Genomic DNA, 14,937 nt, shown 5'->3' on the forward strand with positions numbered 1-14,937 from the left:
TGCTAATATCGTCATACAGGACGATGACATACAGAGTTTCGTTATAGCCTTTAAAGGGGATAGGACAACTAACAAAAAGATGGGGACAGATGCTGTTAGAGAATAGGTAAACACTAAGCCTAGACATGAGATAAAACATACTTTCAATAAGCCTTCTAGGTTAGTTCACACAATAACCTCTTTTGCAATTTTGGAGCGAGAGAAGGGTTCATTCTTTTAATGCTGTGTACTGTAGGAAGGTGTCTTTTTGCTGACTCCAGGCTAGTCGGTGCTTCCAAAGGAAAAACCTCAGCCTCAGATAGGAAGTCCAGAAAGACTGGCTGTGGAAAAGCAATCCAGTGCAATGAGGATCTACAGTAAAACTGTTGAATTGGAAAATTTAGTGTGTTCTACTTTGAGACCCAGGCATGTAGCTTTAAGATGCAACATGTAGTCTAGCTATCATCAAACTACAAAAATGATTCTCCAAGGAACACATTTTCTCTAATGTGGGAGAAACAATTATATCTCTTGCCACTATAGTGACGTGCCAAAATGCTGGATCCCATGATGATGAAAGCCATAGAAATGCTTAGAAGGATTACATCCATCTCAGAAATGGACTAAAGATTAAAAAATAGTGGAAATTCTACATTAAGATTGTATGCTGCAGTTTTGAACGATGTATTTCTGCTGACAGCCAGCAGAATTAGACACACATCAGAGAACTCTAGTTTAGATATGTATCTGAACCGAGGTAGCTACCATTTTACTTTCCGTTGTTTTTCTTCCTGAAAATCCTTTGTCCGCCCACATCTGTTTTTCAAATGCTTTTATTATGCCAGAATTTCTGGTGGTTCAGCATTTAGTTAATTAAAATTTGGTAGGAGAAAGAAATGGCAGCTGGCCACCAAGCCCACGCTGAGTTTGTGGGTGTTTGGTGCCTGTTCCCATTTGTTTCACTACTTCTTGAATAAAAATGTAAACTCTGAGATCAAAACACCAACTTTGAAGAGACTGAGAGAGATACAGTGCAGTCTTCTATGTGCCAGTGAGCAGTAGAAAAACAAAGGTAATACGCGGTTTGACTTTTTGTCATTCGTTTTCGAAAATTTCCTATTGCTCAGATTCAGGCTTTGAGGAATAGATGCTGTAATTGCTCTTTTAAAAGGAAACCTTTTTCATAACTTCAGCTGGAAAATTTTGACATGTGGCTTTGTTGTAGCTTGCTCGAGTTCAAAACTGTTGTCCCTCATGGAAGATGGCACCGCAAGGTGATTTATCATGGACTTAGTGAAGCTGGATTGCTTTTTCAAATTACAGTATATCTGAAGAAAAACGGCAATTTGGTCTCTGTCACGTGATGTGCGTGATAATGGTACTATAACTATAAAATTAAAAAATTGGATTGGAAGTATCAAAAGACATCAGAAACAAAGGAAATGATGTTTCTAGTTTTCTTTTCTTGAAAGATGTAGGTCCAACTGGTATTTATGGAAACATCTTTTTCTGAACATATTCCTCATCTTTGCTGTATTAGATGGCTTTTTTAGATGCAAGCGGCAGGTGTATTTTATAATGTAATTCCTGAAGACTATTGTTGCTGAATAATGGCATTTATGAAGCAGAAACTGTGCATAGCTGCTAGTAAGTAGGTTTTTGTTTGTGGGTTGGGAGCTGGCTTTGGTACAGAAGCAGAGCAATTTGTTAGGGCACATCTCCTCAGCAAGGCTGTTTGGTAGTGTCAGACTGTAAGATTGACATCATTTTACCTGAAGCTGTGAATTCTTTAATTATTCATGTTTTCCACTTGTAGTGACATGAACAAAATGCAGTTCTATTTATAGATTTTACCTTTTGAGACCAAAGAGAAATGCTGCAGTGGGTGACACACTAAGGAAAAAATTACCAAAATCCTTTATTTTATTCATATTAGTGTTCTTGCTAGTCTGTAGTTGTCGCTGGCAGAAGAAAATCAAATATATATCCTTTAGCAAGGGACTGTCTGTCTCAAGAGATGATATTTCATAAAGATGGTGAAAAGTGAGTTCATCAGTAGAACTTTACATATCTAAAATCAGTCTGAGGTGCAACTTATGCCTCCTGTTCCTTGATAGAACCTGTATGTACTTTTCATATGAAAAGAAGAGTTCAGAGAGTAGAATAATCCACCTGTTAAGCAAGTAGGATTTTTGTACACCTTTACCCTGAAATAAAATCCAAGTACATGAAGGTAGACCATGAAACATACTAGCGTTTTTAGGCATGGAAGGACAAAATTCATGCTACTCTTGACTGAGCTTTGCTTCTAGATGTGGCGAATTATTATTTTTTCCCTTTATAGAGGTTTCTCGGGAAAATATTTCTCTCTATTTTTTTGTTTCGTTAAAATGATGAGCACAATTGGTTCAGGATTTGATTAGTGTTTCGAAAGCAAGGGTGTGCATTAGACCTTTTTTTTTTTTTTCCTTTTACAATTACGGAAAACTTTGCTGACAGAGCAGGGTGTCTAATAAGGTATCTGTCTATATCTGCGTTATGCTAAATGTGTGTGTTCGCCTATACAGGTATAAATGGTCTTCCCGATAATCTTCAGTTCTCTAGTTGTTAATTGAGGAGGAATTTAAAATGAGCTGCACAAATACTGCAGTGTTAAAATTCCTCGATTAAAATGTATGTTAGCAGCACATCTCTGTAGGTATATTTGGGGGGTGGGGGTGGGGGGGGGGTGTATCCAGTATTGTTAATAGAGATACACATAACTACTTCAATACAGAATTGGAATGGCAGTGTAGGCTAAGTGCTAGAAAAATTGCTCCACCAAAATAAGGACTGAGAAACAAGGTCTGTTTAAGCGAATTCTCAGCGGTCTCAGACTTTGGGATAGCTGTCAATTAATTCCCTTTGGTCTACTTTCCCATATTCAAAGAACTTAGACACTTGCTTTTATAAATCTATGTGAGGCATTTGATTCTGTCTATCCAAACTTCTTTGCTCTTACTATACTATGAGCTAGTAGAAATCAACAGAAAGACCAAAACTAAACGTGAGAACTGGAGCAGGGTTTGTACCTAAAGCTAAGACCTTGTTGATATTGCAAGCTTAGAATAAATTTCAGAACTGGGTTGTTAGCATTGAAGGGCAAAACTTGTTTAGGAAGGACAGGTTTCCCAACTGGGAAAAGCTTGCATTGTATGTGAAGAATGTTGTCTGTGTTCTGAAAATGGTGATAAATGGGCTAAGGGATGTGTCAGGTGAAACCTCTGTCACTGCAAAAAATTTGAAAGTCTAGACAAGCATCTGGAGGGGATAGGGTAGTCACATATCATTTGGCTTCAGTGCAAGACGAAGAGCTGGACAATGACTTGCTGGTTCTTCAATCCTTATGCATTAAAAAAACCTCAAAACCTAACTCCCCCCATTTTTTAATTTTTTTTTTTTTCTTTTTTGCTCACCAGCATAGCATAGTCCAAAGGAAACAAATTCAGCAATCATGTAAGCTGATAAAGTATAAGCCACAAACTTGTCTACTAGGAATGAAACTCTGAAATTACACAAACTTAAAAATGTCTTGAAGATGGTCTGTTTGTTGGTTTGGGGTTTGTTGTTGTGGGTTTTTTCCTAATAAAAATATGATATTTAGGAATGTATTTCTTAAATACTTTCATGTGTAAATTCAAATGCGGCGGGGGGTGTGTTAGAAAACTTTTTCACAGAATAGGGGAACTTTTTTCCTTGACTTCTGAGTAGGTTAATTATACAGCAAACTTTAAATCATTTAGAAATTTATATTGACAAGGTTGGCCTGACATTAGATACTTCAAGCTACTAGTTTTGCACTATGAAGCACTGACATAGACTTGATGAATGGTAAACACTGCAAGTTTTGCATATCAGTAAGTTATCTACTGTAGTACCAAATGACAAGAGCATTTTTTTTTTTTTTAGAAATGAAAGCAGTTTTAAGCATAAGTACATAAGGAAGATGGTTATTATCCTTCCTGTTTACAGTTGCTGTATTTGTGTGAAATTAATAACATTTCAGTCTTGAATAATATGTTTCTTGGTCTGTGGTAGTTTGTGGGTGTTATGTGGTTCAGGGTACTTTTTAGGCAGATCTAGATACCTATATTAATCTTTACCCACAGTTTATCAATTATTGGTCTAGGAACCAGCAGGTGAAATTAGAGGCTTTGATCCTTTTCTTATGGCAACAGGTACTCCTTTTCAAGGTTACTTGAACTTTTGTCAAGTTTTCAAAAACAGAAATTCTAAGTCACTTCATATTATTTCCTTAAAAATACCCTGAAGGCTAACAAGAAGAGAGCTCTACTAAATCGAAGGTCTTCTACTTATGGCTCTTTAGAGATTGATCAGTTTTATAAGCATTTGCTCTGGTCAAAGTTTCTAATTGTAGTTTTTTACAATTTTATACCTTTTATGTCGGGGAAACAGCTGAAGTGGCTCTACCCACCCAGCTAGAAACTTAGACAGCATCATCTTTACTGATGCATACTGAGCATCAGTATTTGCATACTACTTTTGTGAAACACAGATTTAGGGCAGAGGAGGTAAGTTTCACAAGTGTTTGAGATTGCTAAATGTCTGTTGAGCCAGTTTTAGACAAATTTTAAGGAACCATACAACATGGAAAAGCCAAAACAACGTTTTTCCTTCAAAAATCGAATGTTGGTGAATGTTGTGTTGATGGTACACGTTCCTCATCTCCAATGTATTTCTAACAAGTATCTCTGCTGAGGTGATCCTTGCAGTTTTGTAAGCCTGTCGTTCTTTGCATCTTCTGTAGATGGTTAACATCTAGCTGTGAAATCATGTTCATTCTTGTGCTGATCTGCTTTATTTCCCCTTGTGTGTATCTCGGGTTTTGCATCTGACTATTTCCATTATATAGTGTGAATTCATGTCCTTCTGTTGTTGGCCAGTGTCCTAATCTGATGTTAGGGCTGGACTAGATGTCTTCAACATTTTGTTAGCTTGTAGAAATGTCTGCTGTTAAACAGCCATGGCATGCCTCATAAAACTGTTTAAAGCACACTTTCCTGTCAGAGCTTAGCCAACATTACAGTCTTTACGTAATCTATTTTGGTAATCTTTCTCAGTAAGACATAGTATGTGGCATTTAGGGGTTCGCTTACTGTAAACCTTTATTCTTCATATAGTCATTCATCATTCTGTGTCTTCCCTGCTCTTTATCAGTGCAGGACAACATCGCGTTTCTGTACTGGAAGGCATTCTTTATGAAACCTTTTAACTAAACTGCTGAGTCAGAGCAATTTTACAATCACTACTAAGAAAAGGATTCACGTTTGTCCTTTATGCAGTATAATACCTCAGGAAATAACTTGCAGTTACTGCTGCTTCTCTCTATTGCTCACTACTTTGGTAAGTGTTGCATGAACTGGTCCAGAGGACTGCATAGCTGCAGGTGCCATCATAATTGTGCTTTCCATAAGTCTCCTCTCAGCTTCTCCTGTTTTATAAACAGCCTGCAAACACACCTGCTGTTGGTCTCAGTGGAAGTGTCGGTATCTCACATAGATACGCCATTTCTACTTGAATTATTGTCTTCATAATACCCTCTGCTACAGATCTCTTTATCTGGGTACATTCTGCATTTCCCAGTCCTCGAACATCTCCTTTATGGATTAAGACAAGAGACCAACAAGTTCTTTTTCTGCTCTTTGGACATTGCATGCGATTTCATTACATAAAAGTCCTTCTCTTCCCAGTGTTTCGGAACCCTGATGCAGATGGTTGATGTTCTTTGACTAAGCAAGGGCGTGGACCATTTCATTTTTGATACACTAACCACTGATTGTGGGCATTCAGGCTCAAGAATAGTTTAAATTGTTGTCTTTCCTTTCCAATAGTAAGACAGCTGTCACATGTCACTGAAAACAGCAATATCATCCAGAGATAGTAAACAATATTGACTGTGGAGAACTGTCTAGACAATGTTTCTATTCCAAGAGACTGAAAGAATTGTAGAGTAATGTGCTCTCAGACAAGGTAGTCTGTCAATGCAACATTGAAATTATTGATCCTTGTTACAGCTGTGCAACATACAACCTGTCTGAAGACATAGTACTATAGCTTGTTCCTTTGCTTCTGCATCCAGTCATTTTTCTAGCAGAGTGCAACTTCTGTACACCTGCTGTGTTACATGAGATATGTGATGGCTCCTTGGTTGACAGCACTTGTCCTCCCAGTAGCTTTTGAAAGATGCACACCTTGCATCCATGCAGAAAGAACAGACTTCAATATTATTAGCTGAAGAGTTTTTAAATTAATTGGTGATATTTATGTTGCCTTTGAAATTTTGTTGCAAGATGCACTGAAAGGGATGCTGATGTGTGTAAGAGCAAATTGCTAGCCACAAAACAATGAAATAATACAATTATCCTATATTAAATACATAAAAAGAATAATTTTGCATTGACCTTTTTGTTTCTAGTAACCTTCTAGCAGTAATAGATCAGAGATGCTAGATAGAAAAGTCACTTCTCTTCCTAGATTTGCCCTTCTAAATATCTAGGCTTACTGTATCTTTTTGTATGTCATCAGAAAATAGAAGTTTTATGGGCTTTCACTTCTATATCTTCTGAGAGCAGGAATCGTGAGATTGAACTGACTGACCTATTCAGCTTCCCTGCTTTTGTAGCACGGAAGTTTTCTGGTCTATTTATGTGGCTATGTGGTGAAAGCTGATGTTGCCTGGCAGGGTAGTAATAAAGTATTTGTGATGGAGATGTCAAACCAAGCCCATAATTCTGGGCTGTTTCCAAAATGCAGAAGTAGTTTATTTGTTTATTTTGCGCTGATTTCTTAACTGATGTCCTGTTACCTAAGCAAAGGCTCTGGAATTGATTAGCTGCACACAAAGACTCGGTCTGTGTACATTTTCATTAAGAAAGAACCATTCATGTTATGTTTTTCTCCATTATTTGCTTTCACTTGCTGTGAACAACGTATTCACATCCGTTTTTGCTGCAGAAATAAAGAATTCTATGTGCTTTTGTTACAGGTGTACTGCCTTTAAACAGATGCTTTCTTTTTAACATCTATTTCAAATGCGCTCTACTTCTCTCCTGTGTCTATATTAATAAACACTATGTAGCTTAAAAAGCAGCTATGTCAGGCTGGGCCGTGCTTTTCAGTTGAGGCTGTTGACAGAGGGAGGCAGCAGCTTGGTAGGGAGTGATAATTTAGCATGAACAGAGCAAAATGAATTAACATCTTAGAGCAACCAGGAAGTTTAGTTCAGAAAAAGAGCAAAATATTTCAATAGGCTTAATATTGGGATGGGGCCATGGCTAAACCAGGATATTACTATTAGATCACTTTCTGTTTGCTTCCCCACCCCCTCCTTTTTCAATTCCCGTATTATTTGCATATTTAAAAGTCTCAGGAAAAGTCTTTTGGTGCCAAGTAATGGAGTAATCAGCTGATGCCATAGAGTTGTTTCCTGTAAGACTTAATTGCTTCTTGACTGTGAAATACTTGAGCTCAGTTGAGCCAGGACTCCTAAAACCTGTGCTTTAAAATTAAACTTGTGATTTTTAGTTCCTGGGTACTTGGGTGCCAACTCTGGCTTTTTGAAATGCAGGTGCTCTGCACTTTTTGAAAACCAGAGTGCCTGAAGACGTACTAAATCTTGAAATGAGAACTTATTTTTATAGTATTTATATTATGTTTAAAGCTAGGCTTAAATTTTTTCGGTGCATACTTCAGTTAGTGACACCATGTTATGTCAGCACATTTTCATTATGGATTTTTCCATTAAGATAATTTGTATGAATAAGAATGCAAGTCACATGCTTTTTAAACTACAAAACACCCCCATGCTGGGACCTTGGAGAGCAGAGAGATTCTATACGTTCCTGTCCATGAGTGAGCAGGCCCTCCCTGTCCTTTCGAAATGTTTCTGTTTGCTTCTTGCTGGTGCCTTGAGATTTGTGCAGAGCCTGCTCCCAGAAGGATGTTCTTCAAAGTTGTTTGCATGTGACAAGTAGTCTGGCGTCCTGGTGAGGTACTCTCTGTTCGTTTGTTCATAGCCCTGCTCAATAATCTAGGCACTGGCTTGATATATTTACCCTTCTGATATACCAACAGTGTGTTTTTAACAATGTGTAAGCTTTCGTGTTTTCTGGCTTGTAACACAGTTACTTGAGAGCAGGAAGAGTACAAGCAGGATTAGTACCGTGTGAATGCAAAGTCTTGGTGCGATAACAAAAGATGGGCATTTAATTGGAGACTGACTCATTTGTCATATATTTGAAAGGGCATGGGAGGAAATCAGAATTCAAGTAGCACAGCAGACCCTTACTTTTTAGCCAAAAGGAAGAGAAAAGATCTTATCCAGCAAGGCTGCCAAAGATTGCGTTGCATTTCAGTTACTGAAGGGAAGCGATTTTTCTTAAACCAAAATTTCGAACAGAGGATGAAGACAGGCTTGACGGTTACTCAAGTGTGAAGCTTATTTGTGCAGTGTGACTAATAAATATTCTGTAAATATTTACACGAGTTTAATGTTGTCTTAAATTCCAGTATCCTGAAACTAATGGTTTTTAAAAAAAGAATGTTTTAAAAAAAGTAAATTCTTTCACTACCAATAGTCTTGTCTCCCTTCTTGACCATTTGCATGTAAATATACATGTACCTATGTATACATGTACCTATACGCGTGCATTTTTTTATTATTGCTTGTAGAAACCCCAATCTACTTGTTTTTTTTATTTTATTTTGTATTACTTAGAAGTAGATTAGTTAATCAGTAGACTGTAAACTGGTGTTAGGCTTTTGACAACCTCCCTTCCAAACCATTTAAAATTCCTTCTTGTTCCATGGAATTTCATTTTCAGGCATGGCCACTGTCCTCCTGAAATGCTGCTTAGAAGAAACAGGAAACCAAACAGCAAAGAATCACAGAACAGCAGACTCCTAATTCTTTTACCTACACCCTTATGTGAGAGAACTGGTTATCATTTCTAGGGAAACTCATTGCTGCATTTTTCAGTTCTCTAAATGGATTCCTTTTGGAATTACAGAGCTTGTTTCTAGGAAAAATATTTTTGTGGTCTGAACTCTGTCTATCTCAATTTCTGCTTTTAAATTTTTCATAACTTTCTGCTGCACATAGTGTTCCTAGTCCATTCCCCCAGTTCTCTGTTTTCAATTTCAGGTATTTGTAGGCTATTATGCCCTCTAGAAACGAAAGTTTCTCATATTATTAATTATTGCTGTTCAGATTATTTGGGGTTTTTTACTGGCTAAATTCTACTTTCATCTCACTTATTAAAAAGTACTGCTAATGTTTCCTTAGCTAGGAATCTCAGGAGACAGGCCTATAACTCACCGTTATAGCAGTCTCTTTGCAGAAAAAAGAAAAAAAAAAAAAAAGGAAACCATAAATGTACTACAGCTTTGAAATTAAATTCTCAACTTTTTATAAATAAAATAAGTCTTCAGAAATGTAGAGAAAGTGTGACTGTAATGACTGCGGTCTGTTCTGAGCTCTAGCAATAATAACCAGTGAAAGGCATCTGCTGTCTTTACCTGAATTTAGAATTGGTGTAAAATTTTCCAGTTGCATGGATTTTCCTTGGGAATGATACTCAGTAACAGCCTTCCATTACAATATATTCAAAATGAAAAATTTAGTATGTTTTTATCACAAAATGGAACCTTGTTAGTTACTGTTGAGATACCGCATTGTCATTGGCAAGTATTATCCCAGGTAGCTAGGGAACATGGTGCAGTTAAGGAAAATTGTGATTTACTTTGACATCCAGAAAAAAGGTTTTAGAGGTAGAATTAAAATTAGGTAAACCACAGCTTTAGTTCCAGATTTTTCAGAAGCAGGATAGCACATAAGCATCTTGTCTTCAGTGGAAATAAAGCATATGCTACAGGTTGTATCCTGCCTGAATAGGGACAGCTTTTTGAATGGGAGAGGAGATTAATAGATCACATCATTCATTCAGATTTTAAACCCAGTCTTCAGTTTCAGCTTCTTTTGCTCACCACCCTGCTAAATGACTGAGGTTTCTGGAGTAAATCCCTGACTGATGGCAGTGCATCAACTCTGTTGATGACAATGAATGATTGATGGCAATGCATCAACTCTGTTGGAGATACACAGATGAAGCTTGGCTACAGTGCCTCTATTTTCTTCACAGAAGCTGATGCTTCAGTCCTGTAAATTGTGAGTGCTGTGTTCAGTCATCTAAGATGCTTGGGACAGACACAAGAAGGAACTGCTAATATAAACCCATTGTTTGTCCGATGCACACTAGGTTTGTCAGAAAATGCAAGCTAGAATAATTTTTCTCTCCATGAGACTGCAGACAGAAGATGCAAAACTAACCAGACTTTTTATCTTGATAGAAAAATAAGTTACTTTTATGTTACATCTTGTTAGAAGACAGATACATGACGGATGCTTGATGTTGCAAAACCAATGTTTGTGATAGGTTTACTTTTTTTTTTTCGCATATATTTTTCATTATGCTTTGGTACTTTTTGTTTGTCCACAGCTTATTTTAGGATGCTTCTCATTTGACGGCTGTCTGCTTTCCTCCCAAGTTGAGTGGTATTTTGTCACACATGGCACTTGTCTCCTTCAGACAGAATGTTTCGCTGTGAATGTCTGGTTGGGTTTTGGACTCTCTTTTTTTTTTTTTTTTTTTAAAAAAAAAAAAAAAAAAGGAGGGGGGGAGCTCTAAACCAAACCCACTCTGCTTGCCATCAAGCACAAATTGGTGTTGAGAACTGTTTTCCACCAGACAGGTAACATGTAGCTTTGTCAAAATGGCAGGCCACGCAAAGTTCAACAACGGGAAGTTTTCAGTCTGGCTTACAGCATTATTTAGGTGACAAATAAGGCACTCAGTTGATCCAAAAATCCTGATGTCCATACACTGCGTGGAGTGTACTTTTGATCTTATGTTTAAGAGTCAATAGTCTGAAAGACATTCAATGAAGATGCCTTACAATGACTAGGCTTCAATTATATTGCTGTCTCTGCAGTAGTTAAAGCTCTGTTACACTTCTCTTAAACAGCTTGCTGTATTTCCATACATAACTAGGGATAACAGTAATGCTCAAAACATCTTTGCTAGTTTTTTGCAAAAAATTTCTGAAGTGTTTTTGCTTAATGGGGAAATGTGTTTAAAAACTATGTGCCTTTTAAGGGGGGGAGAGACAGACAGAAGTATAGATGGATATATGCATATTTAGCAATGTCATAGATCAGTTCATTTGCTTTACTGATTTTTCACGATTGCATTTCTTTTTTTATTCTTTAAATCCCTGATCAGAGATTGACATTGAGCGTTGTGTTCGTGAGTCAATCAACCTGTTTCGCTGGACCCCAAAGAGTGCTACATACAGGCAATATGCACAGCCTCCACGGCAAGCCAGTGAGAGCAACAGCACAAGGAGTTCAACGTCCTGCTTTTCAGCAGACTATCAGGAAGCACCTCGAAGTGACCTGGTAAGTGACCTGGGAACTGGAGAGGGGACAATTGTTCTGACTGCATGTTTCTCCTGCTCCAGGTGTTTTTTTTCTCTTTAAAATGTAGAGAGGAATTAAATATGCACCAAACCTCAGTTACTGGCATTTATGTTGTCACTTCTAAGGCCAGGGTGTACAGTGTTAGAGCCTGTGCTGTATTATTAATTTTGATGAACCATGATGAACCAATGCAGTGAATGAGAATTAACTGAAAGGTGGTTGGGTTTGGTTTTTTTTTTTAACTTTTACTGCTTTGAACTTCAGCTTCTTTGATGTATATGCCAATAAAATTATTTCTTCTTGTGCTGGATTTCTGCCTCTCCCAACTCCTGCTCCTTCGGTTCTGTGGTGTTTGTTACCACAACAGGCCAATGTCCATGACTCACCTGCAGAACTACAAGCACACATTATCTTAGGAGAAAAACAGTAAAAAGAACAGTTTGCCAGTGAGAAATAGGTACCTGAGAAATGGTGCAGGCAGCTTTGGCTGCTTTTTCTGTCTTGGCATGTCAGGTTAAAGGTATGGCTCAAGTTATTTTAAGAGGTAGTGAGTTATGTCTGTGTTTGTCTTGGCAAAGAGTAACTAGTGGCTAAGAGTGTATCTGCATTAAATAGATACTCAGTTTAGCAAAAATATTTTTCCCTTCTCTCTCCAGTAAAACCTGATGGTTGTTTCTCTTGTCAACTATACCATCTGAAGAATGGTAGCTTGAAAATACTCCTTTCCTTCCTCTCAGCAGAATAAATCTAGGCAGTCTCTTAAAAATTAAACAGTTGTATTTCTTTTCGTTCCACATTCTCCTACAATTAGAATTCATGAGTACATTACAATAACAGGGGAAGGATATATAGAACTGCCATATCTATTTGGTCCGTTGCATTAGGTTTTAGTCTTTCCATCTGTTTTTCCTAACTACTAAGAAACTAAGAAGTGTATTGTCACTGAAGTGTGTCTTTCTTACTTAAACTTGAGTCTGATATTCGGTTATTTTCTTGTTTTTAACTTTAGTTTTCATTTTATTTCTATGGCTGTATTTTCTGGAAGCCTTAGCCACAAATCCAGGCTTTCCAAGTGCTAGACATGCAAATGCAGTACAAAAGGAAACTCCAAAGAGCTTACAGAATTTAAGAAATAATAGGTGGATGTAGAAAGGCAATTGGGACGAAGAATGAAATGACAGAATAGTGGCTGTTGTCATACAGGAATTGTAGCCAACACACCTGCTGCTGTGCTGTCTAGAGATGTAGAGACTTTCTGAAAGCTGCGCATTCATAGAATAGTTCAGATAGGACCTTAGGAAGTATCTCGTACAACTTCCTGCAGAAAACAGGCCCAATGCTGAATTCAGGTGGGGTTGCCCAGGGCTTTGTTCCATCAGGTCGTGAAAACTTCCATGGAAAGAGATTGCTCAGTCTCTCTTGGCAGCCTGACAGTGCTAATAGTGAAAACGTTTTTGGGTATGTGCTCTTTTCTTAATGTTGCAACGACAAGAGCTTAAAAAGACAAGTCTCCTCAGTCCTAAGGATGTCCTTGTGTCTTTCTGGGTCCAAGCAAGAGCGTAGGGATTTGGAAATAGCAAGGAGGGAGACAGGAGAAAGCAGCAATGGTCTACTGAACTGGTAAATAGAACAAAGATTTATGTTTGTAGCAGTGATATAAATCCTTTATTTTGGGTCAAGCAAAGTTTCTTTCAGTGTTCTTCCATTTCCTGAGAAATTTTTGAGGCCCTTTTTTTTACTGAGAGTAATTTTGTTTTCATACCAGAAGTTGTGTTTGTTTATAATGCCAGTAACTAGGCTCATCCATCCTACAATTTCCAAGAAATTAAGCTAATGTTTTTGCTATGTTACGGAGAAGAAAAATAAATACCATAAGTTCTGTTGCCTTCTCTTTCATTTCTGCTTCTTTCTACTTAACAGCAAAGCACTTTTACTGCAGCGTGACGGATGGTTTAACTTCTTTTGAAGCTCCAAGTGTATTGGATGTTTTGCATACTGCTGTAGTTCTTTTTAGCTCATCATATGGAGCAGCACTATGTGGTTTATACACAATATGTGAACATACTTAGGCTTTTTCTGTAGCAAAGAGGAGACTAATCTCATGGACACCTGAGAGACAAGGAAGCAGATTCATATGTTAAGTTGTAGTCTACAAATGTGATTATTCTTAGGTGCTGTGGTTTTGTGTGTCAGATTTTGAGACATATGTACAAGCCAAGTATGTTACATTTCTGTCAGGAACCATAATTCAGACTTCGAAAATCTTGTGTAACTTGAGCCACTATTGAGCTACCTCTCACTTATGACCAGTTCTGCTCTTCTGTATGTTTGTTTTTATAAAATAACACTTCTCAGAGGTTTGAGCAACATTGTTAAAAAAAATCTGAAATTACTGGTGAAATGCACTTTTACACCCAAAAGTGTTGTGTGTTTGGTTTTTTTAGCCTTAATCCTGGAACTATCTCTCTCTTTCTTCAGAGATGTACTCATGTTTGCTGCCATGGGGTAACTGTTTTCTACTTGAAAGCAGTGAAATCTGCGTTCAATCTTTAGTACATACAGTAGCCTTTGATGGATTTTGTAAAACAGTGTGTCCTTGCTGGTCAGTCTAGCTCTTAAAAAATTACTTTGCTGTTTCCCCACCTATTTAGTTGGTCATCATTTGGACAAGCACTTTGCACTACTATTGTATCTCCAGTTTTGTATTTGTGGGTCACCTCTGTATTTGAGGGTGGGGAGGGCAGGAAACAATTTCTTTGTAAACAAAGCTGTGGGTTTCTTCTGAAGATAATTTATGGCTTCTTGAAACATTAAGTCTTTAATGCCTTTACTTCTAAACACCAGCTGTTTCCTACTCATATATTTGTGTTTTCCTTCTAAGCTGCTTCAGTTTGTTTCTTAAGTGCTTTTTATTGGCTACTCAAATATTTGTGTGTATCTGCATGTTACAGTGCTTTGGTTAATGATAACACAAGAAGTATTTGACCCTGGGTGAGGGCTTTTCTCCCTAAATCAGCAGCCAGTAAAACAAAACTGTTTTGACTCTTTTTATCACTAGCCTTGCTTAGTTTTCGTTTTAGTGGCATCTATTTGCAACTTCATAAGTAGGCTTGGGTGCTTTCTTCCTTCCTGGACTTGTGTGTTGCTTAATGTTTTACTCTTTCAGCCAGTGAGCATATTCCTAGTGAGATAAAATCTCAAGGAGGAAATAGTTTCAGAGAGAATGAATGTACATCTTAAGTGGCTTTGCATGTTTGCTTTGAGAAAGGTAAAATGTCAAAAATAAGAACAGAATAAGTCCTTTGAATTCACTACTGAGTTTTAGTAGCAGTCTACTCAAATTTGTCTCTGTAATTTTTTCTTGACCAGTACACTGATGATTTTTTTTCCTTACTTTTCCCGAAACTTACCTTCGTACCCTG

The 14,937-nt window shown here is 37.5% G+C and overlaps 1 protein-coding gene across 3 annotated transcripts in view; it reads left to right on the top strand.

The window, feature by feature from the left end:
• TBCK (TBC1 domain containing kinase) overlaps positions 1-14,937 on the top strand; it is a 107,702-nt gene that overhangs the window by 60,760 nt on the left and 32,005 nt on the right. For all 3 annotated transcript variants that reach the window (XM_086463742.1, XM_086463743.1, XM_086463744.1), the window contains one exon: positions 11,319-11,494. In XM_086463742.1, coding sequence (XP_086319868.1) covers positions 11,319-11,494 — 176 coding nt within the window. The remainder of the gene's footprint in view (positions 1-11,318; positions 11,495-14,937) is intronic.

Source organism: Leptosomus discolor, chromosome 4 (genome assembly GCF_034619465.1).
Source record: "Leptosomus discolor isolate bLepDis1 chromosome 4, bLepDis1.hap2, whole genome shotgun sequence".
Lineage (NCBI taxonomy): Eukaryota > Metazoa > Chordata > Aves > Leptosomiformes > Leptosomidae > Leptosomus > Leptosomus discolor.